This window comes from Entelurus aequoreus, linkage group LG11 (assembly GCF_033978785.1).
Source record: "Entelurus aequoreus isolate RoL-2023_Sb linkage group LG11, RoL_Eaeq_v1.1, whole genome shotgun sequence".
NCBI classification, from domain to species: domain Eukaryota; kingdom Metazoa; phylum Chordata; class Actinopteri; order Syngnathiformes; family Syngnathidae; genus Entelurus; species Entelurus aequoreus.
The window spans coordinates 17,618,396-17,640,895 of record NC_084741.1 but is presented as its reverse complement, the minus strand read 5'-3'; the positions used below and the strand labels follow the sequence as shown (position 1 = coordinate 17,640,895).

Genomic DNA, 22,500 nt, shown 5'->3' with positions numbered 1-22,500 from the left:
AGCGCGTTTACTTGTGTGTGATATCACATGCGATACAAGTAGTCATGCAGCGTGTTTACTTGTGTGTGATATTATGTGCAATATAAGCAGTCCTGCAGCGCGTTTACTTAGGTGTGATATTATGTGCGATACAAGCAGTCCTGCAGCGCGTTTACTTGTGCGTGATATCATGTGCGATGCAAGCAGTCCCGCAGCGCGTTTACTTGTGTGTGATATCATGTGCGATGCAAGGAGTCCTGCAGCTTGTTTACTTGTGTGGGATATTATGTGCGATACAATCCAATTTCTTCTCTTTTAGTCAAGTCATTTAAGAAAGGTAAACATGGTAGGTTGTCGGCTACTAGGAGCTACTACACCGCAGCTAAGCACACAATAGCACACAAGCTAGACAAATGTAACAAGGGACAATTAAAAATATTGCCGTCTAAAACAAATATAAACAAGTTAAACATTACTTACACATACAAAGTCTCCAAGGCACAAGCGTATGAGAAAGTACCTAGTAACAAACATGTCCGCATCATTCCTCATGAGCTTAACTTAATGAATTATTGTGACCATATGGTGTCCTCAAAACAAATTACAACTCCACTTCAACTTAAAGACAGCATAGGTCAACTCTGCATTGTTGATAAGATATGTTTTCATACCTTCCATTAATGATGTAATTATATATTGCGATAGACACGTAATAGATAGCAATAAAAATGTTCGATATATATATATTTGTATATTTTTTGGTCGGAAGAAACAGGAAATTACGTAACAAGCTGGGTTGCATGAACCCCCTACTGTGTCGTATTGATGCTCAAGAAGAAAGTCATATTAAAAAATGACACGTGTGTGTAAAATGTTACTTACATACGCTAACTTATATATTGCGATAAACACGTAATAGATAGCAATAAAAATGTTCAATATATATTTGTATATTTTTTGGTCGGAAGAAAGAGGAAATTACGTAACAAGCTGGGTTGCATGACACCCCTACTGTGTCGTATTGATGCTCAAGAAGAAAGTCATATTAAAAAATGACACGTGTGTGTAAAATGTTACTTACATACGCTAACAGGAAGACAAAAAGTGCAAACAAAAGCACTACTGAGGCGAAAATGATCTGCGTGTCCGTCCATATTTGTCGCCAGTCTCTGTCAGAGCAATCTGCAAATGGAAAAACGAACAAGAGTTTGGTGAACGTGGGAAGAAAAACAAAAAGGTGAAAGTAAAAATAACGACTAAATCAGCGGGGATGGAGAACATTCTAAAATGACAATTGGCGGTTTTGAAAAAATAAAAAAAATAAATAAATTAATTAATAGTTCATAGCTGAATGTTAGCAGCTCACTGCTTTTGTCTCATTTACTTGTCTTTGTCACTTCATATCAGGACTTTCTCACATATTGAATGTGGAGGGGCAAAACTATATACTAGGGTTGTACGGTATATATTAGTATAGTACCGCGATACTAATTAATCATATTCAGTACTATAACGCTTCTAAAAAGTACCGGTCAACCACGCCCCCGTCGTCGTCACGTCGTGAAATTGCTGGTTTACAAGCAGAAGAGCATGTTCGGCAGCGCACAGTCACAGAGTACTTACAAGCAGACACAGTGTGTAAACAGATAAGGGAGAACGGACGCATTTTGGCTTAAAAACTAACGATAAAGGTGAAGTTATAACACTGAAACACCCTCAGGAAGAGGTGCTTTAAGACATGGCTAGCTAGCTAGCGGCTAAAGCCCATCTGCAGTCTGCAGTGTTTTAGCTACTTCTAAATCACTAATCCTTGTCTCCATGGCGACAAATTAAGTACGTTTCTTACAAGTTTCATCCCTGCAGGACGAGGAATAGCTAAACATGCTTCACTACACACCGTAGCTCACCGGCGTCACAATGTAAACAAACGCCATTGGTGGATCTACACCTAACATCCACTGTAATGATACCGAGTATTAAAAAACACTTTAAGACCAATGTCTTGGAAAAATATATCACTCTTGAATCAACACAGTAGTTAATACTATGATCAATGTTAATTACAAACTAAATGTGGGATATAAATAATAATGGAAGTATAATTGTTTGTATATAGTATATAATTGGTACAAAGGTTTAACTAACACGTGTACAAGGATATTTCACATGTCTTTACTGTGTATATAATTGAACAGTGTTTATGTTGTGTACAAGGTGTATTTAGAATATGTTGTGCAAAGGAAATTTTATATTTTTTGGAAGCTCATCTTGTATTTGACATTGTTTATAGGGTTAGGCGCAATAAGTGTTCAACTTCAGCCTAAACCCTTACGGTCTGCAACATTTTCAATTTATGAATGAACTGTTTGTTTATGTAAAACTGTTTGTTTATTTTGTTGACCACGGACCGAAGAAATAATAAACTAAAGTACAAGAGCGTATCGAGTCAATACTACTATGATTACATCGATATTTTTTGGCATCACAACATCTTCTTTCGGTTTTAAAAAAAATTCATGTTATGTTTATAAAGTCAGGAAATATGTCCCTGGACACATGAGGACTTTGAATATGACCAATGTATGATCCTATAACGACTTGGTGTCGGATTGATACCCAAATTTGTGGTGTCATCCAAAACTAATGTAAAGTATCCAAACAACAGAAGAATAAGTGATTATTACATTTTAACAGAAGTGTAGATAGAACATGTTAAGAGAGAAAGTAAGCAGATATTAACAGTAAATAAACAAGTAGATTCATATTTAATTTTCTTCCACTTGTCCTCGATAATTTTGACAAAATAATAGAATGGAAAATGACACAATATGTTACTGCATATGTCAGCAGACTAATTAGGAGCCTTTGTTTGTTTACTTACTACTAAAAGACAAGTTGTCTTGTATGTTCACTATTTAATTTAAGGAGAAACTTGCAAAAAGAAACATATGTTTAATGTACCCTATGATTTTTTGTCAAAGTAAAGCCAATAATGCTATTTTTTTGTGGTTCCCTTTATTTAGAAAAGTATCGAAATACATTTTGGTACCGGTACCAAAATATTGGTATCGGGCCAACACTACTATATACCGATAAATATGAATTTAGAATATGAAGTAACAACTTCACATTAGAGTGTCCGCCCTGAGATGGGTAGGTTGTGAGTTCAAACCCGGGCCGAGTCATACCAAAGACTATAAAAATGGGATCCATTACCTCCCTGCTTGGCACTCAGCATCAAGGGTTGGAATTGGGGGATTAAATCACCAAAAATTATTCCCGGGCGCGGCCACTGCTGCTGCTCACTGCTCCCCTCACCTCCCAGGGGGTGATCAAGGGTGATGGGTCAAATGCAGAGAATAATTTCGCCACACCTAGTGTGTGTGTGACAATCATTGGTACTTTAACTTTACTTTTTTAACATTGATTTAATGCAACATATTAATAATGCTGCTTGAGTTTGAGCCAATCACTAACCACAGTACTGAATACCCCCACTCTGATTGGTCGGGTCTCATCGAGTGGCCACGACTATTTTTAGTTTATTTTGCCATTTTATGCTTTAAAAATGCTTAATAAAGGCCAATTAGGGCTGTAAAAGTATAAACAATTTGATTATTTATTGTGGAAAAAAAAGTATTTTTGTTGTTTCTTTATTTGCCAAATAAAAAAACATTAAAAAAAAAAAAAATTGTATATATAACAACCTGTTTTCTATTTTTTTCCCGACAAAAAACTGCTCAGACCTTCAAGTTTGCTGTATGCGGTCCGAGTTTCTACACCGTGGGGCTAAAGGAAACAACAACCCAACATACCTGACAAGGTGAGAAGAACCTCCCCCTTCCTGCTGCGCTCTCCTGCAGGTGCCTCCAGTCGGCACGCATACACGCCAGCGTCGGCGCACGTCACGTTGTGCAGGGACAAGGTCCGGTCCAGCAGGTCCACCTCGCGCTCCGAGTCGACGTATTTCTCCACGGCGCCGCCGGGAAGCTGAAGAGCGATGAACTGATGAATGACGCCTCAACGCGGACGTAAAGAGATGAATGATATGGACAGGAAGTTGTGTGAAGCACATTTTAGACTACTGTGGAACCACGATTTACGAGTTATTTGGTTGAGTTTGAGTTTATATATAATGTATAACTGAATACATTAGGTTTTCTTTTGTATTTGTTTTTTATGAATTAAGTAATGTTTATGACAACCTTTTTCCAAAACACAATATAGAAAGTGAGATATAACAGGATAATGCATATATTTATCATTTGTTTTCAAAATGCTTACAAAAAAGTGGGACCCCAAAAATTTTTATGACTTGATGGGGTCCCAGAGACCCCATTTTGAAAATTCCTAGCACCAACACTGCTTTTAGTACAAACCCCGTTTCCATATGAGTTGGGAAATTGTGTTAGATGTAAATATAAACGGAATACAATGATTTGCAAATCATTTCCAACCCATATTCAGTTGAATATGCTACAAAGACAACATATTTGATGTTCAAACTGATAAACATTTTTTTTTTGCAAATAATCATTAACTTTAGAATTTGATGCCAGCAACACGTGACAAAGAAGTTGGGAAAGGTGGCAATAAATACTGATAAAGTTGAGGAATGCTCATCAAACACTTATTTGGAACATCCCACAGGTGAACAGGCTAATTGGGAACAGGTGGGTGCCATGATTGGGTATAAAAGTAGATTCCATGAAATGCTCAGTCTTTCACAAACAAGGATGGGGCGAGGGTCACCACTTTGTCAACAAATGCGTGAGCAAATTGTTGAACAGTTTAAGAAAAACCTTTCTCAACCAGCTATTGCAAGGAACTTAGGGATTTGACCATCTACGCTCCGTAATATCATCAAAGGGTTCAGAGAATCTGGAGAAATCACTGCACGTAAGCAGCGAAGCCCGTGACCTTCGATCCCTCAGGCTGTACTGCATCAACAAGCGACATCAGTGTGTAAATGATATCACCACATGGGCTCAGGAACACTTCAGAAACCCACTGTCAGTAACTACAGTTGGTCGCTACATATGTAAGTGCAAGTTAAAACTCTCCTATGCAAGGCGAAAACCGTTGTTCAACAACACCCAGAAACGCAGTCGGCTTCGCTGGGCCTGAGCTCATCTAAGATGGACTGATACAAAGTGGAAAAGTGTTCTGTGGTCTGACGAGTCCATATTTCAAATTGTTTTTGGAAACTGTGGACGTCGTGTCCTCCGGACCAAAGAGGAAAAGAACCATCCGGATTGTTCTAGGCGCAAAACTGAAAAGCCAGCATCTGTGATGGTATGGGGGTGTATTAGTGCCCAAGGCATGGGTAACTTACACATCTGTAAAGGCGCCATTAATGCTGAAAGGTACATACAGGTTTTGGAGCAACATATGTTGCCATCCAAGCAACGTTACCATGGACGCCCCTGCTTATTTCAGCAAGACAATGCCAAGCCACGTGTTACATCAACGTGGCTTCATAGTAAAAGAGTGCGGGTACTAGACTGGCCTGCCTGTAGTCCAGACCTGTCTCCCATTGAAAATGTGTGGCGCATTATGAAGCCTAAAATAGCACAACGGAGACCCCCGGACTGTTGAACAACTTAAGCTGTACATCAAGCAAGAATGGGAAAGAATTCCACCTGAGAAGCTTCAAAAATGTGTCTCCTCAGTTCCCACACGTTTACTGAGTGTTGTTAAAAGGAAAGGCCATGTAACACAGTGGTGAACATGCCCTTTCCCAACTACTTTGGCACGTGTTGCAGCCATGAAATTCTAAGTTAATTATTATTTGCAAAAAAAAAATAAAGTTCATGAGTTTGAACATCAAATATGTTGTCTTTGTAGTGCATTCAATTGAATATGGGTTGAAAAGGATTTGCAAATCATTGTATTCTGTTTATATTTACATCTAACACAATTTCCCAACTCATATGGAAACGGGGTTTGTAGTTCTATTCCTGGCTATGAGTGGAATGTTGTTCAAACTTAATATGTTTTTACTGTATTTTGGACATTGTTGGTGATAAATAGGAGTTGTGAAACGACATTGATTCATGAGTGCTAATTTAAAGCGTGGGCACTACTAAAATACTGTAGTAGATTCATGCGTTTACCTTGTACCATTGCAGCGAGGTGTAGTTGACCCCTGGCTTGGCTTCAGCCGGGCACCGGAGCGAGTAATCCCCGCCTGTAACCACCTCCACCTCCTGCACGTGGCGACCCTGCGCTGACGTTCCCCCCAGCAGACCACCTGGGGAACAAAACACACGCATCGGCTCCATGACATCACGCGTGACACGGGAGTGGATTTTGACTACAGTTCCATCCCATAATAATTCTTATAAAGAGACTAAAGTTCCATTCAGGTTTTTGAGGCGGTCTTTCATAACATGTTTAGCATTGTATCGGTCATTATTGTGTGAGTTTTTGTATTATTGTGTGATCAGCTTGTATTCTTTTTTTATGACATTTTAGGAGTTTAATGCACAACAACCTCAATGTTTCAATGTTCTGGAAAGAAAATATCAGTTATTGCCTAAGCCATGCCAAAACTTCGAAGCTTAGGTATGGCTATGCAAAGTAAACAAAAACAGAATGCTGGACGACAGCAAAGAATTACTGTGGAGCAAAGACGGCGTCCACAATGTACATCCGTACATTATATGACAATCAACAATGTCCCCACAAAGAAGGATAAAAACAACTGAAATATTCTTGATTGCTAAAACAAAGTAGATGCGGGAAATATCGCTCAAAGGAAGACATGAAACTGCTACAGGAAAATACCAAAAAAAGAGAAAAAGCCACCAAAATAGGAACACAAGATAAGAACTAAAACACTACACACAGGAAAACAGCAAAAAAAACTCCAAAATAAGTCACGGCGTGATGTGACAGGTGGTGACAGTACACCTACTTTGAGACAAGAGCTATATTGATGCATGCTTGGTTATGCTTTTAAGTCATATCCAACAATTGCAACAACGACTTTTTACTGTCAGCTGAGTTTCGTTTTTTAATTACTTCTGCTGGTGGTGTGCCCCCAGATTTTTTCAACGCAAAAAATGTGCCTTGGCTCAAAAAAGGTTGAAAAACGCTGCTTTAAACCAGTGGTTCTCAACCTTTTTTCAGTGATGTACCCCCCTGTGAACATTTTTTTAATTCAAGTACCCCCTAAACAGAGCAAAGCATTTTTGGTTGAAAAAAAGAAATAAAGAAGTAAAATACAGCACTATGTCATCAGTTTCTGATTTATTAAATTGTATAACAGTGCAAAAATATTGCTCATTTGTTGTGGTCTTCCTTGAACTATTTGGAAAAAAATATATAAAAATAACTAAAAACTTGTTGGAAAATATACAAGTGATTCAATTATAAATAAAGATTTCTACACATAGAAGTAATCATCAACTTAAAGTGTCCTCTTTGGGGATTGTAATAGAGATCCATCTGGATTCATGAACTTAATTCTAAACATCTCTTCACAAAAAAAGAAATCTTTAACATCAATATTTATGGAACATGTCCACAAAAAATCTAGCTGTCAACACTGAATATTGCATTGTTGCATTTCTTTTCACAGTTCTTTTTGACAGACATTTTTAAAAAATCTCACGTACCCCTTGGCATACCTTCAAGTACCCCCAGGGGTACGCGTACCCCCATTTGAGAACCACTGCTTTAAACAACTGAAAGTTTCTGTTATGACTAGATGTTATTACTCGTGTTACCGCTAGGGGGCAGTACTGGTTCGTAGTCAACTTACCGTGCCATATAACGTGGTAGAGCAAGACTGCATACTATTTTAATGCTTATACTTACGTTTTAAAAAAAGAAATATGTTTTACTTTTCAGACGACGAATGACCAATCATGTTTCGGAAATGTAAAGTGTAATTATGACAATGAAAAGTTAGTAAGAGTTGTTAAACCATTAAAAATGTTTAAATAGTCAGTAACAAAAAAAGTAAAAATGGTGTTCACTTTCACATAAATACGTTGTAAACCGTGTTCTCGGAGTGTGTATCCTGAAGCATACTGTTTTAATTCTTATGCTTATGTTTTAAAAGACACATGTTTATCTTCTTTTAAAAAATAAAGATGTTTGTATTTGTAATTTCAAAAAAAATAAAATTAATAAAAAAGGTCTATTCTTCGAGCGGAAACAAGCGGCGGCCGGAAGTACAATTGGCCCCCGGGCTTTGTAGTTCTTTTAGGAAAAATAAAACTACACACTGGCGGTGGTTCCCGCTCCCGTTGAACTTTTAATGTTGTACCGTTACCAACAAATGAATAAACTCTATAAAGTGGACTCCCATCATACAGGGTTTGAAAACATGGCAGTCTGTAGTGAGACATTTATATTATTTAACAAGCCAGCATTGAAGACACAATTGGAAACATGAAGACCATTTTGTCGAAGTAAAACAAACAAAAATAAATGCTCACCCAGTGTCAGCGCCATGAAGTACACACGGAGGTTGGACATGTCCTCACTGCTCAGCTTCCAAAACAGACGAGACTGACGGGAAGGTGAGTGTGCGTCTCACTTTATGGTTCATGCCTGGGTGGGCGTGTTTTAGTTTGATTGACAGGAGCCCCCTCGGCGGTCACTTCATTAGGTACACATCTCATCAGTACCAATGAGGAAAAAACATCAGCTTCTAACTTAGAATGTCTTTCAGAATTCATATTAGTAGATACAATACCATTAATTATTACGTTATTTGTTTAAAATTAAGTAACCAAAAAATATCAAAAACAACACAAAGCCTATAGATTATTAGTAAAAGTTTTCATATTTCAGCAAGTGTTGGAACAGTATTATTTGTATTGTCATTAGAGATGTCCGATAATATCGGACTGCCGATATTATCGTCCGATAAATGCTTTAAAATATAATATCGGAAATTATCGGTAACGGTTTCATAAAGTAAAATGTATGACTTTTTAAAACGCCGCTGTGTACACGGACGTAGGGAGAAGTACAGAGCGCCAATAAACCTTAAAGGCACTGCCTTTGCGTGCCGGCCCAGTCACATAATATCTACGGCTTTTCACACGCGCAAGTGAATGCAATGCATACTTGGTCAACAGCCATACAGGTCACACTGAGGGTGTCCGTATAAACAACTTTAACACTGTTACAAATATGCGCCACACTGTGAACCCACACCAAACAAGAATGACAATCACATTTCGGGAGAACATCCGCACCATAACACAACATAAACACAACAGAACAAATACCCAGAAGCCCTTGCAGCACTAACTCTTCCGGGACGCTACAATATACACCCCCCTGATATCCCCTACCTTCCCCCACCTCAATCTCCTAATGCATGTCCCAAATTCCAAGCTGCTGTTTTGAGGCATGTTAAAAAAAATAATGCACTTTGTGACTTCAATAATAAATATGGCAGTGCCATGTTGCCATTTTTTTTCCATAACTTGAGTTGATTTATTTTGGAAAACCTTGTTACATTGTTTAATGCATCCAGCGGGGCATCACAACAAAATGAGGCATAATAATGTGTTAATTCCACAACTGTATATATCAGTATCGGTTGATATCGGAATCTGTAATTAAGAGTTGGACAATATCGGATATCGGCAAAAAAAACATTATCGGACATCTCTAATTGTCATGTATCACGTGACCCAAAAAGAACGGAGTTCTTCTTTTAGAGGTTCCTAATAAAAGGACAACAAAGTGAGGAGTCGGGTGAAAAAACAACATCAGGCAGTTTATCTGAGACATTTCAGATCACAGTAGTACATGTATTTGAGATACTTTACATCATATTTACACAGTATTTGCTACTTATGTCGACTTGAAATGGATGTTCCTGCTAGCATTCTTTTATTGTTTGGATTTTTAGCCAACCTCTCAAAGTAAAAGTCTTCCTGCTTGTTTAGCGCGCCCGTTAGGGCCTGTACTTTGCCCACTGACATTTTCAACAGTAAAGCTTAAATAATGTAGTTCGATTTAAAAAATAAAAATTTTTTTAATTTTTTTTCCCTTTCTTCATCTGCCTGCTCAGCTGCAACGTTCCAAAAGATGAACTTTGACCTGGGGGGCCGTGCGGCCCTCTCGTCTCCCGGTGTTCAAATGTGGGAGCTCCTGGGTCCTTTGACCAGGCCCTGCTCTTTGCGCATCACCGGCGCGTGGATGCTGCAGTCCCGAGCCTCGCAGAAACCAGGAACGCCGGCGTTTCCGAGCATGCCGGTAACACCGATGGGACCTGGGAAGCCACGCGGACCGCGTTGACCTTCCATGCCGTTTTTGGCCACTCCGGGCTCGCCAGGAAAACCTGAATGGATAATAAAAATGGTGTCAACTCAAGTATACAGTGTACCTTTAAAGCAGGAATACATACTAATAGGGTGCTATGCTAACTTGCATTACAGATAGTTATTAGTATTTGTTGTCGCTATGTGGACTGTGTGTGCACGGATTACCTACTTTAGACCGTAATATTGATGGACCAGCCTGGACACATGTGGTATTTTATTACCATTAGCACTAACATGATGGATTTAATGTTATAAAACATACAAGTAGCTTCCATTTATATTGGCGGTGTCCAAAGTGCAGCCTGGAGGGGCATTTGCGGCCCGCAACACAAGTTTTGTTGGCCCACAGCATATTAATGGAAAAAACAGTAAAAATGTAAGATAAAAGAGCAAACAGATGTAATATAAGGTGAAAAAGCTGAAATTTCGATACCAATAATTAATAATAACATACTTTGTCCCCTATAACACAGTCTTTAAATACTATATGTATGTATGTATATATATATATATATATATATATATATATATATATATATATATATATATATATATATATATATATATACATATATATATATATATATATATATATATATATATATATATATATATATACATACACACATGCATATATACGTACATACATACATACAGTACATCCATATATATGTGTATACATATATATACACTACCGTTCAAAAGTTTGGGGTCACCCAAACAATTTTGTGGAATAGCCTTCATTTCTAAGAACAAGAATAGACTGTCGAGTTTCAGATGAAAGTTCTCTTTTTCTGGCCATTTTGAGCGTTTAATTGACCCCACAAATGTGATGCTCCAGAAAGTCAATCTGCTCAAAGGAAGGTCAGTTTTGTAGCTTCTGTAACGAGCTAAACTGTTTTCAGATGTGTGAACATGATTGCACAAGGGTTTTCTAATCATCAATTAGCCTTCTGAGCCAATGAGCAAACACATTGTACCATTAGAACACTGGAGTGATAGTTGCTGGAAATGGGCCTCTATACACCTATGTAGATATTGCACCAAAAACCAGACACTTACAGCTAGAATAGTCATTTACCACATTAGCAGTGTATAGAGTGTATTTCTTTAGAGTTAAGACTAGTTTAAAGTTATCTTCATTGAAAAGTACAGTGCTTTTCCTTAAAAAATAAGGACATTTCAATGTGACCCCAAACTTTTGAACGGTAGTGTACATACATATATACATATATACACATACATATATACACATATATACATAAATATATATGCACCTATATACATACATACTGTACATAAATATAAATGCACATATATACATACATGCATAATACACACACATATATGCACACGTGTGTTTATATATAGATATATACACACATGTGTATATATGTATATATATACACACACACACACACGTGTGTTTATATATACATATATACACATGTGTGTATATATACATATATACACATATGTGTGTATATATGTATATACTGTTTATACACGCGTGTGTGTTTATATATACATATATACATACGCGTGTGTTTATATATACATATATACACACACGTGTGTACATATGTATACATACACACACGTATGTGTGTATATATACATAATAACTCCTAACAGTAGCTCCTTGAATTCCTTGAATTCCTTCTAAGTCTATCTGATAGCTCAGTTACAGCTCTTTTTATTACCAAATATGTGTTATATGTGTTTTATGTTGCACGATTGCACCAAGAAAAATTCCTAGTTTGTGAACCCGTTCTCAAACAATGGCAATAAAACTATTCTGATTCTGATTCTGATATACACACGTGTGTTTATATATACATATAAACATACATGTGTATATATGTATGTATATACACACATATATATATATATATACACACATATATGTGTATATACATATATACACATGTGTGCATATATGTATATATATACACACACACATGTGTGTATATACATATATATCTATATATACATATAAACACACGTGTGTGTATATATGTATATATATACACACATACGTGTGTATATATATATATACATATAAACACACGTGTGTATATATATATATACATATATACACACGTGTGTTTATATATACATATATAAACACACGTGTGTATATATGTATATATATATATACACACGTGTGTGTTTATATATACATATATACACACACACGTGTGTTTATATATACATATATACACATGTGTGTACATATGTATATATACACACACACGTATGTGTGTATATATACATATATACACACGTGTGTGTTTATATATACATATAAACATACATGTGTATATATGTATGTATATACACACATATATATATATACACACGTGTGTATATACATATATACACACGTGTGCATATATGTATATACCGTAATTTCCGGACTATAAGCCGCTACTTTTTCCCCTCGTTCTGGTCCCTGCGGCTTATACAAGGGTGCGGCTTATTTACGGCCTGTTCTTCTCCGACACAGACGAAGACGATTTCGGTGGTTTTAGTACGCAGGAGGAAGACGATGACACAATGATTAAAGACTGACTTTTCATATACCGGTAGGCTGGTTATTTTGATAACGTACAGGCGAGCACTTTGTATTACTTAGCACCGTTGTATTATTTGTACTGTGCATGAATGCTGTTCGCCATGTCAAAGATGTGAAAGTTTGATTGAATGATTGAAAGATTTATTGTTAATAAATGGGACGCTTTGCGTTCCCAAACAGTCATCTCTGTCCCGACAATCCTCTCCGTGGAAGCAGGAACCCCTATATACTACGGTAATTACACATCAAAACCCTGCGGCTTATAGTCGGGTGCGGCTTATATGTGGAGCAATCTGTATTTTCCCCTAAATTTAGCTGGTGCGGCTTATGGTCAGGTGCGGCTTATAGTCCGGAAATTACGGTATATACACATATGTGTATATACATTATCTATATATACATATAAAGACACGTGTGTATATACATATATATACACATGTGTGCATATATGTATATATATACACACATATGTGTGTATATACATATATATATGTACATATATACAAACATATGTGTATATATATGACATATGTATATATGTATATACATATATATATATATATATATATATATATATATATATATATATATTTTATTTTTTTTTTTTTTTTTTTTCATTACAAAAATTTTGGACATTTTTGGACATACCTATTAAAAAGTCTCAAAAGAGAAAATATAATTAAAATACAAACTAAGTAGTCCGTTAAAAATAAAATAAACAAAACAATACTATTAACTAATTAATTAATTAATTAAATAATTAATTAATGTGAACAATTACAACAACTACAATAATAAACACTCAAAGGAATAACTGAACATTATTTTTGTAAAGCAGAATTGTTGACACACTCGTTTGCGCAGTTACACAATTGTAATATTATTATTATTGTTGTTATTATTATAATGATTATTATATTCTTACAGGAAAAGGACGACGACATAATGCTGGGGGAAAAAAACAGTAAAAATGAAAGAAAAAAGGGCAAGAAAGATGTAATGCAATGTGAAAAAGATTACATTTTGTTACTAATTATTACTAATAATATATTTTGTCACTTATAACACACAGCTGAAACAAAATTTTGTATATAATGTCTGTTTTTAGGAGTTCTTAATTACTTTGTTAAGTATGCGACCCTTGGTGGAAAAAGTTTGGACACCCCTGATTAATATTCACCCCAGGGGAGCCTGGCGTTGTTTCTTACTGGGACATTTAAAGTCTGAAGAAATCTAGCGCATCTCACCGGTGGCCCCTTGTGGTCCATCAAGTCCTGGGAAGCCTTTTCCTGCGTCGCCGCCAACACCTTTAGCTCCTTTTTTGCCTGTTCAGAAACACAACATTGAGCTTCCGTTCCACAACAAAAGAGAAGGTACCGAATGAGATCATGAAAACATGGCCGCCGACCTCCTTCACCCTGCGCTCCTTTGTCTCCCTCCAGGCCTCGGTCTCCCTGAACACCTCGGCCCCCTTTGAATCCAGCTTTCCCCGCTTTACCCTGAGAGAGACAGAACAACGTTTTTATTGAGTTATCCCTGAATTGTTCCTGGGTCAGGTTTAGCACCATGGGTCCAGAAGACTTCTTCTTACCGTTTTGCCGGGTGGTCCCGAGGGGCCTTTGGCGCCCGGGGGCCCGATGAGCGTTCGGTTGTTGACAGGGCAGCCCTGTGAGCACTTGGCCCGGATGGACGAGGCGTACTGCGAGATCTGGGACGTGACCACGCCCCGACAGAGCTGCAGGACCTGCTCGTCGGTCAGACCGGGACCCTGAAGGCGACACGTGGCTCGGCATTGTGACAGCTGCGCTTCTTATTTCTCTTTAAAACAGGAAGTGGGACTCACGGTGAGACCTTGCGCTCCTTTGGGTCCAGTTTGACCTTTGACACCAGGGTCTCCCAATGGGCCGCGGGTTCCCCGGGTCCCCGGGATGCCCGGCGGACCCACTGGACCAGCGTTTCCGGTACGTCCAGATGCACCTTTTGTTCCCCGCTTGGGGTGGAAGGGGAAGGTGATCATTGTGGCGTCAACAAGTCATGTTTTCATACAGTCATATATACATCCAAAGTGAGGTGCGGGGGCAGCAGCCTAAGAAGAGACACCCAGACTTCCCAGGGGGATCCCGAGGCGTTCCCAGGCCATCTGGGTCTTCCCCTACCGGTCGGACGCACCCTAAACACCTTTACTTTGTGTGTTTTGATTCGGGGTGTCCCGAATCACGATACAACTTTTTTACTTCTGATACTACAAGCATACGAATATTGGAGCCTTGAGTATTTGCCGATACCAAGCCGATACGATACCAGCATGAATCGTGGTACATATTCTTAGTACTTTCTAGTGTGGAATGTCAGAAAAGGTTTGATCGAGCGAAATTACGCTTGAAAGGAATGGTAGGTATTAAGGGTGTGACGATTCGTTTCAATTTGATGACGATTCGATTCAAAACCGATCCTCGATTCAAACCGATTTTGGCAATGTAATTTTTTTTTTGAAAGCAGGTTACAGGTTACAAAAGCTCCTTGGGGTTGCATTGAGAACGTCTTTTTAAAAATCGATTCCTGAAATTTAAAAAACTACTAACAATCCATCCATCAAATAATTTTAATTAATTAAAAAAAAACAATGGGATGAATAAGAATTGGAATTCGGATAAGAATCGATTTTGTTTGTGCACCCCTAGCAGGTATGAAAAACACTAACCTTATTATCAATCAATCAATCAATCAAAGTTTATCTATATAGGCCTTAATCACAAGTGTCTCAAAGGGCTGCACAAGCCACAACGACATCCCACATCAGGGCAAGAAAAAAAAAACATTACAGACTTAAGCTTTCTTTATATCAAAGTGGAGCAGAAATTTGTGTAGTGGCCACAATAATTCACTGAGTTAAGCTCAGTAAATTGAATGACGCGGACACGTTTGTTACTGGATACGTCCTGATGCGCTTGTGCCTTGGAGACTTTGTATGTGTAAGTAATATGCAACTACAAAGTATTTGATACTTGTTTATATTTTTACCTGCAATAATACACTCGATAAAAAGTACTTGTCATCAAAATATATCAAAACATGACAATATATGTCAAATTTGGGTAGTGTTTTTTTTTTGGTTTTAACTAAATATGCTCAAAGAATTACTGGAAAAGTTGAAATTTGGGAACAAAAAAATCCCCAAAAATATATATATATTAAATTATTATTTTTTGTTATTATTATTTAAAAAAAAAAAAAATTAAGATCAAGCAATCAATCAATCAAAGTTTATTTATATAGACCTTAATCACAAGTGTCTCAAAGGGCTGCACAAGCCACAACGACAACCTCGGTTTAGATCCCACATCAGGGCAAGAAAATACTATTCCAGACTTAAGCTTTCTTTGTATTCAAGTGGAGCAGTAATTTGTGTAGGGACACGTTTGTTACTGAATACGTCCTAAAACGTTTGTGCCTTGGAGACTTTGTATGTGTAAGTAATATGCAACTACAAAGTATTTGATACTTGTTTATATTTTTACCTGCAATAATACGCCCGATAAAAAGTACTTGTCATCACAATACATCAAAACATGAGAATATATGTCAAATTTGAGTAGTGTTCTATTTTTATTTTTTAACTAAACATCCTCAAAAAATTACTGGAAAAGTTTGAATTTGGGAACAAAAAATAAAAAAAAAAAGATATTAAATTTTTTGTTGTTATTATTATTTTAAAAAAAATAAAAATTAAAATAATGAAGATCAAGCAATCAATCAATCAAAGTTTATTTATATAGCCCTTAATCACAAGTGTCTCAAAGGGCTGCACAAGCCACAACGACAACCTCGGTTCAGATCCTACAAAAGGGCAAGAAATATACTATTACAGACTTAAGCTTTCTTTATATTCAAGTGGAGCAGCAATTTGTGTAGTGGCCACAATAATTCACTGAGTTGAGCTCATGTCGCAGTAAATTGAATAATGTGGACACGTTTGTTACTGGAGACTTCCTAATACGCTTGTGCCTTGGAGATTTTGTATGTGTAAGTAATATGCAACTACAAGTATTTGATACTTGTTTATATTTTTACCTGCAATAATACACCCGATAAAAAGTACTTGTCATCAACATATATCAAAACATGAGAATATATGTCAAATTTGAGTAGTGTTTTTTTTTTTAACTAAACATGCTCAAAAAATTACTGCAAAATAAATTGGGAACAAAAAATCCTAAAAAAAATGTTGATTTTTTAAATTTATTATTAAAAAATTAAAAAATAATAATAATAATGAAGATCAATCAATCAAAGTTTGTTTGTATAGTCCACATATAGCTCACACGTGTCTCAAAGGCTGCAAACTTGGAGGTGTTAAGACCACGGGCAAGACCCAGGACACGGTGGTGAGACTGTTGTCTCCCAGCTGGCCTGGGAACGCCTCGGGAAGTAGCCGGGGAGAGGAAAAGTCTGGCCTTCTCTGCTTAGGCTGCTGCCCCCGCCATCCGAGTTCGGATAAGCGGAAGAAGATCAATGCGCGGAAATTTGGTTTTTGGTTTTTTGATCCCTGGATTTCATGCACTAACACTATCCCTGTGTAGAATCCACCCAAAACCTACTTTAAATCACCCAAACATGTGAAAAAGTATATTTTGGATGCCATCAACGATGTCAAAGACAATGCTGAAGCTACCCAAAGACCCATGACACTCAGCATCATGAAAATCACATACAGTTATTTCCTCAGCATTGGATACTTTTTTTGTGCTTAGCTGTTGTGTAACTGCTAGCTCCTAGTAGCCTATAGCTTGCCATGCTTACCTTTTGTGTGCTTATTAGATGTTACGGTGACTGCCTGTCCAGCTTTGCACAAGTAAACGCCTGTATCGGAGATTTTAGATGCAAGCCGATATCACCCACTACTTGATAACACTATCGTATCAGGACATCCTTAATTATGACGATAATGAAAACATGTGATCTTATGTAGCTTTGTAATGAAACTGGGGAATGCTAAATTGTGTGTGTTTCCTGTGACGTCGCACGTTACCTGGCCTTTGTCTCCGCGGTCGCCCGCGGCGCCCTGAGAGGAGAAAGCAAGTTAGGAGAGCGAAAGAGGAAGTGATGTCATGCGCAGTGTGTCACCTGCACCGCAAACACCAACCTTCTGTGCTTTCTGGCCTTTTATGCCATTCCTTCCCTTTGCACCCTGCAAGAGGAACATGAGAAAAATAAAAAGCGAGGAAGTTGTAAAGGGGGGGAATCCGCGGGTCACATGACCGCACGCAAATATTTTTTCCCCTTTCAGTGACGTCGGCCGGCGGACTTTCCAGCAGGAAGTTGATGTTTGTTTTGTCAAAGGACAACGAGCAAGCGCAAGAAGAGAACACTAGATGTATTACAGCAGTGTTTTTCAACCACTGTGCCGCGGCACACTAGTGTGCAGTGAGATACAGTCTGGTGTGCCGTGGGAGATGATCTAATTTCACCTATTTGGGTTAAAAATATTTTTTGCAAACCAGTAATTATAGTCTGCAAAGGATGTGTTGTTGTTGAGTGTCGGTGCTGTCTAGAGGTTGGCAGAGTAACCGTGTAATACTCTTCCATATCAGTAGGTGGCAGCCGGTAGCTAATTGCTTTGTAGATGTCGGAAACAGCGGGAGGCAGTGTGCAGGTAAAAAGGTGTCTAATGCTTAAACCAAAAATAATCAAAAGGTGAGTGCCCCTAAGAAAAGGCATTGAAGCTTAGGGAAGGCTATGCAGAACGAAACTAAAACTGAACTGGCTGCAAAGTAAACAAAAACAGAATGCTGGACGACAGCAAAGACTTACTGTGGAGCAAAGACGGCGTCCACAATGTACATCCGAACATGACATGACAGGCAACAATGTCCCCACAAAGAAGGATGAAAACAACTGAAATATTCTTGATTGCTAAAACAAAGTAGATGCGGGAAATATCGCTCAAAGGAAGACATGAAACTGCTACAGGAAAATACCAACAAAACAGGAAAAGCCACCAAAATAGCATGGCAAGACACTACACACAGGAAAACACCAAAAAAAGTCAAAATAAGTCAGGGTGTGATGTGACAGGTGGTGACAGTACACCTACTTTGAGACAAGAGCTATTGTGATGCATGCTTGGTTATGGTTTAAAGTCATATCCAACAATTGCGACAACAACTTTTTACTGTCAACTGAGTTTTGTTTTTTAATGATTTCTGCTGGTGGTGTGCCTCCGCATATTTTCAACGCAAAAAATGTGCCTTGGCTCAAAAAAGGTTGAAAAACACTGTGTTACAGTATCACATAATCCTAAATATATCATCTGGTCAGGAAATGTACGTGTTAAATGTGATTTTTCATGTTCTTTCATGTTGCCATATGTGATATGTTTGGAGTGGAATTACAGCCCAAAACTCTATGAACACAGAAATATTTTAATCACCCCCAACGATTCGCAAGTAAAAAAACGAAATTTCTTTCCGAGGTAAAACGGTGCATGGTGGGGAGTAAAATGGCGGACAGAGGAGAGGGGAAATTACAGGTTAACTTACAGGTTGAGCTTGTTTCCCCTCTCTTCTGTCCGCCATTTTACTCCCCACCCCGGTTCTTCACCTTTTGTTATTTTTGGCGGATGGCACCATGCGCAAATAACAGTCGTTCTGACGGCCTTAAATTGACTCAACAGCATCAGCTGTCGTAGAGTGAGAATTACAAGTGCTCTGAGTGCAAGTGTGTGGATCACACAGGGTGGAAAATCACTGCCAAAAGTTTTAAATTGAAAACAATGTTTAAATTGAAGAAAAGGGTTTTTATACTTACGAATCCTTATTATTATTTTTTTAATTGTAGAAAATGGTTTTGTCGACCTTTTTCCCCACATTTTACGGGCGCCGTGTGGCGACCAGTCACATTCCTGTTCTTTAACTCTTTACAATCTTTATTTGTCTAATCTTGATTGGGTTTGTGCTGAAAACAACATTTCAATGAACTTGTACAATGACAATAAAGTTCCATCCATCTATCCATCTTATATTTGCAAATCGATTATTTACTTGCAGAAAATTGTTTTTATACTTGCAAAATCGTTTTTTAATTAAAGAAAATTGTTTTTATACTTGCAAATCGTTTTTTTTAATTGAGGAAAATTGTTTTCATACTTGCAAAAACGTTTTTTACATGCAAAATATTGTTCTCATATTTGCGAATAATTGTTTTTACCTGCAGAAAATTGTTTTTATACTTGCAAAAACATTTTTTACTTGCAGAATATTGTTTTTACACTTGCAAAATGATTTGTTTTTTTTACTTGTAGAATATTTTTTTTGTATTTGCAAATTGTTTTGTTTTTTTACTTGCAGAAAATTGTTATTATACTTGCGAAACATTTTCGTAACATTTTTTTAATTGAAGAAAATAGTTTTTGTATTTGCAAAACATTGTTTTTTAATTTAAGAAAATTGTTTTTATACTAGCACAAATGTTTTTTACGTGCAGAATATTGTTTTCATATTTGCAAATCGTTTTTTTACATGAAGAAAATTGTTTTTATACTTGGGAAAACCTTTTTCACCTGCAGAAAATATATTTTATACTTGCGAAAAAAAAATTAACTTGCAGAATATTGTTTTTACACTTGCAAAATGTTTTTTTTTTACTTGTATAGTATTTTATTTTAGATTTGCAAATTTTTTTTTAATTGAAAAAAAAAAGTTTTTGTACTTGCAAATCGTTTTATTGAAGAAAATTGTTTTTGTACTTGCAAAAATGTTTTTTACATGCAGAATATTGTTTTCATATTTGCGAATGTTTTGCACCTGCAGAAAATTGTTTTTAAACTTGTGAAAATATTTTTTATTTGCAGAATATTGTTTTTATATTTCTTTTTTTTACTTGTATAATTATTTTGTTATACTTGCGAATTGTTTTTTTAAATTGAAGAAAATTGTTTTTGTACTTGTGAATCGTTTTTTTACTTGCAGAATATTCTTTTTATACTTGCGAATCGTTTTTTTTACTTGCAGAAATGTTTTTCAATACTTGCAATTGTTTTTTTAATGGAAGAAAATCGTTTTTTTAACTTACAAATCGTTGGGGGCGATTAAAACTATTTTTGGGTGTTTTGGGCAGTAATTTCACTACATGGATATTTGGTTTCAGATCACATTTTAGTCCAATCAGACACAATTTGTAGAATTTCTCACACCTATGAAGAAGATAGAAATATCTAATTTCAAACACAGTTGTACTTTGGTTTTCATAGGCCACACCTTTCGTACTATTTTGTATTTACAAATAAAATGTATGCCCAAAGATGTTTTTCCTGTAAAGTCTCGGTTCGTAGAGCTCAACATTGCGCGTAACAAACTATCCTGTTTTCTGCGTATTATTGTACTTCTTTTGCTTGAGTACGACCGCAAAATGATTAAAAATTAATAAATGTAGTGAGTGCCAGCACTTTGATTACGAAGGTGAGAAACACTATTGTATTCAAGAAAGTTTAACTGGTTCTGTGACACAGCTTGTACCTCAAAAAACTCATATTGTGAAACAGCATTGCCCATTGAAATGACTTAAAACCAATTTAATAAACAGCACACTTTTAACATGCAACATGCCTTTTAAAAAGAAAAACAAACATTCCGATCACAAATATTGCATGAAAATGGCGACTGGATTGAATCAGATGGTAGAGCGGCCGTCCAGAAACTTGAGGGGGTTCCTGGTACGGGTCCAGCTTCCGCCATCCTAGCCACTGCCCTTGTGTCCTTGGGCACTTGCCACTCACGCTGGTGTATGAACGTGAATTAATGTTTGGTGGCAGTCAAAGAGGCCGTGGGCCCAAACTGGCTTGCGTCAATCTACCCCAGGGCCGCTGTGGCTACAGCTTACCACCATGAAGGTAATGAAAGATTGCTTCTCAATTCCCACTGTGAAGCACTTTAGGTGTCTAGAAATTTATACCAGACCTGGGCAAATTAAGGCCCGCCAGACATTCCCAAATAATTTTTTTTAGATCTTTAAGATGGAAAGTGTAGCTGCCATTATGATGTGCAGTGATGTTTTCAAATGACCGTAAGTCTTGAACTATACAAAGTATTTCAATGGTTGGAATCTGGGCTTTTGCATAATACACTAGTTACTATGGTAATCTAATTAGTTACTATGGTAATCTAAGTCACAGCAGCTCAGACGAGGCACCAAGCAGTGTGGGTGGGGAGCGTTTCCACAGAGTGTTTCCAGAGCGGCCAGCCTGGAATAAGGGTGTCAGGGCCCGACGTGGAAGTAGATTTTTCCAACAAAGTTCTAAAGCTTAGTGATATATCAGATATATCAGATTGTAGGTGGGTTTATTTGTTACCTTTTACATTCACATTTCGCTGTATTTGTTGCATTTTTGTTTCGTTTCGCTTGATTGTAAAATATGTGGATCGAGAGCGGGTGTGACGTTCATATGTTGTCAATATTCAGTGTTTTATCGTTCATAGTTAATATTGTAAATCTCAACATTCTTTATTTTCATGTACATTCTGGGTGTCTCATTCAGTAAAAAAAATGAAAAATTCCATTCCGTTTTTTAAGGCGGTCTGTCATAATGTTTTTAGCATCCAATCAGACATTGTGGATTTGTATTAGTGTTCCTAAAAATAGATATACCGG

The 22,500-nt window shown here is 37.1% G+C and overlaps 2 protein-coding genes across 2 annotated transcripts in view; both read right to left on the bottom strand.

The window, feature by feature from the left end:
- cd83 (CD83 molecule) overlaps positions 1 to 8,540 on the bottom strand; it is a 10,523-nt gene extending 1,983 nt beyond the window's left edge. The window contains exons 1-4 of the mRNA XM_062064143.1: positions 8,430 to 8,540; positions 6,096 to 6,232; positions 3,795 to 3,969; positions 1,061 to 1,161 (exon numbers count right to left, since the gene is read on the bottom strand). Coding sequence (XP_061920127.1) covers positions 1,061 to 1,161; positions 3,795 to 3,969; positions 6,096 to 6,232; positions 8,430 to 8,469 — 453 coding nt within the window. The 5' untranslated portion in view covers positions 8,470 to 8,540. The remainder of the gene's footprint in view (positions 1 to 1,060; positions 1,162 to 3,794; positions 3,970 to 6,095; positions 6,233 to 8,429) is intronic.
- A 1,202-nt stretch (positions 8,541 to 9,742) lies between these two features.
- The window catches only part of zgc:113232 (uncharacterized protein LOC541546 homolog), a 56,102-nt gene continuing 43,344 nt past the window's right edge, over positions 9,743 to 22,500 (bottom strand). Inside the window, exons 20-26 of the mRNA XM_062064142.1 lie at positions 17,999 to 18,043; positions 17,885 to 17,917; positions 14,699 to 14,845; positions 14,447 to 14,623; positions 14,264 to 14,354; positions 14,103 to 14,180; positions 9,743 to 10,294 (exon numbers count right to left, since the gene is read on the bottom strand). Of these exons, the coding sequence (XP_061920126.1) occupies positions 10,089 to 10,294; positions 14,103 to 14,180; positions 14,264 to 14,354; positions 14,447 to 14,623; positions 14,699 to 14,845; positions 17,885 to 17,917; positions 17,999 to 18,043 (777 nt within the window). The 3' untranslated portion in view covers positions 9,743 to 10,088. The remainder of the gene's footprint in view (positions 10,295 to 14,102; positions 14,181 to 14,263; positions 14,355 to 14,446; positions 14,624 to 14,698; positions 14,846 to 17,884; positions 17,918 to 17,998; positions 18,044 to 22,500) is intronic.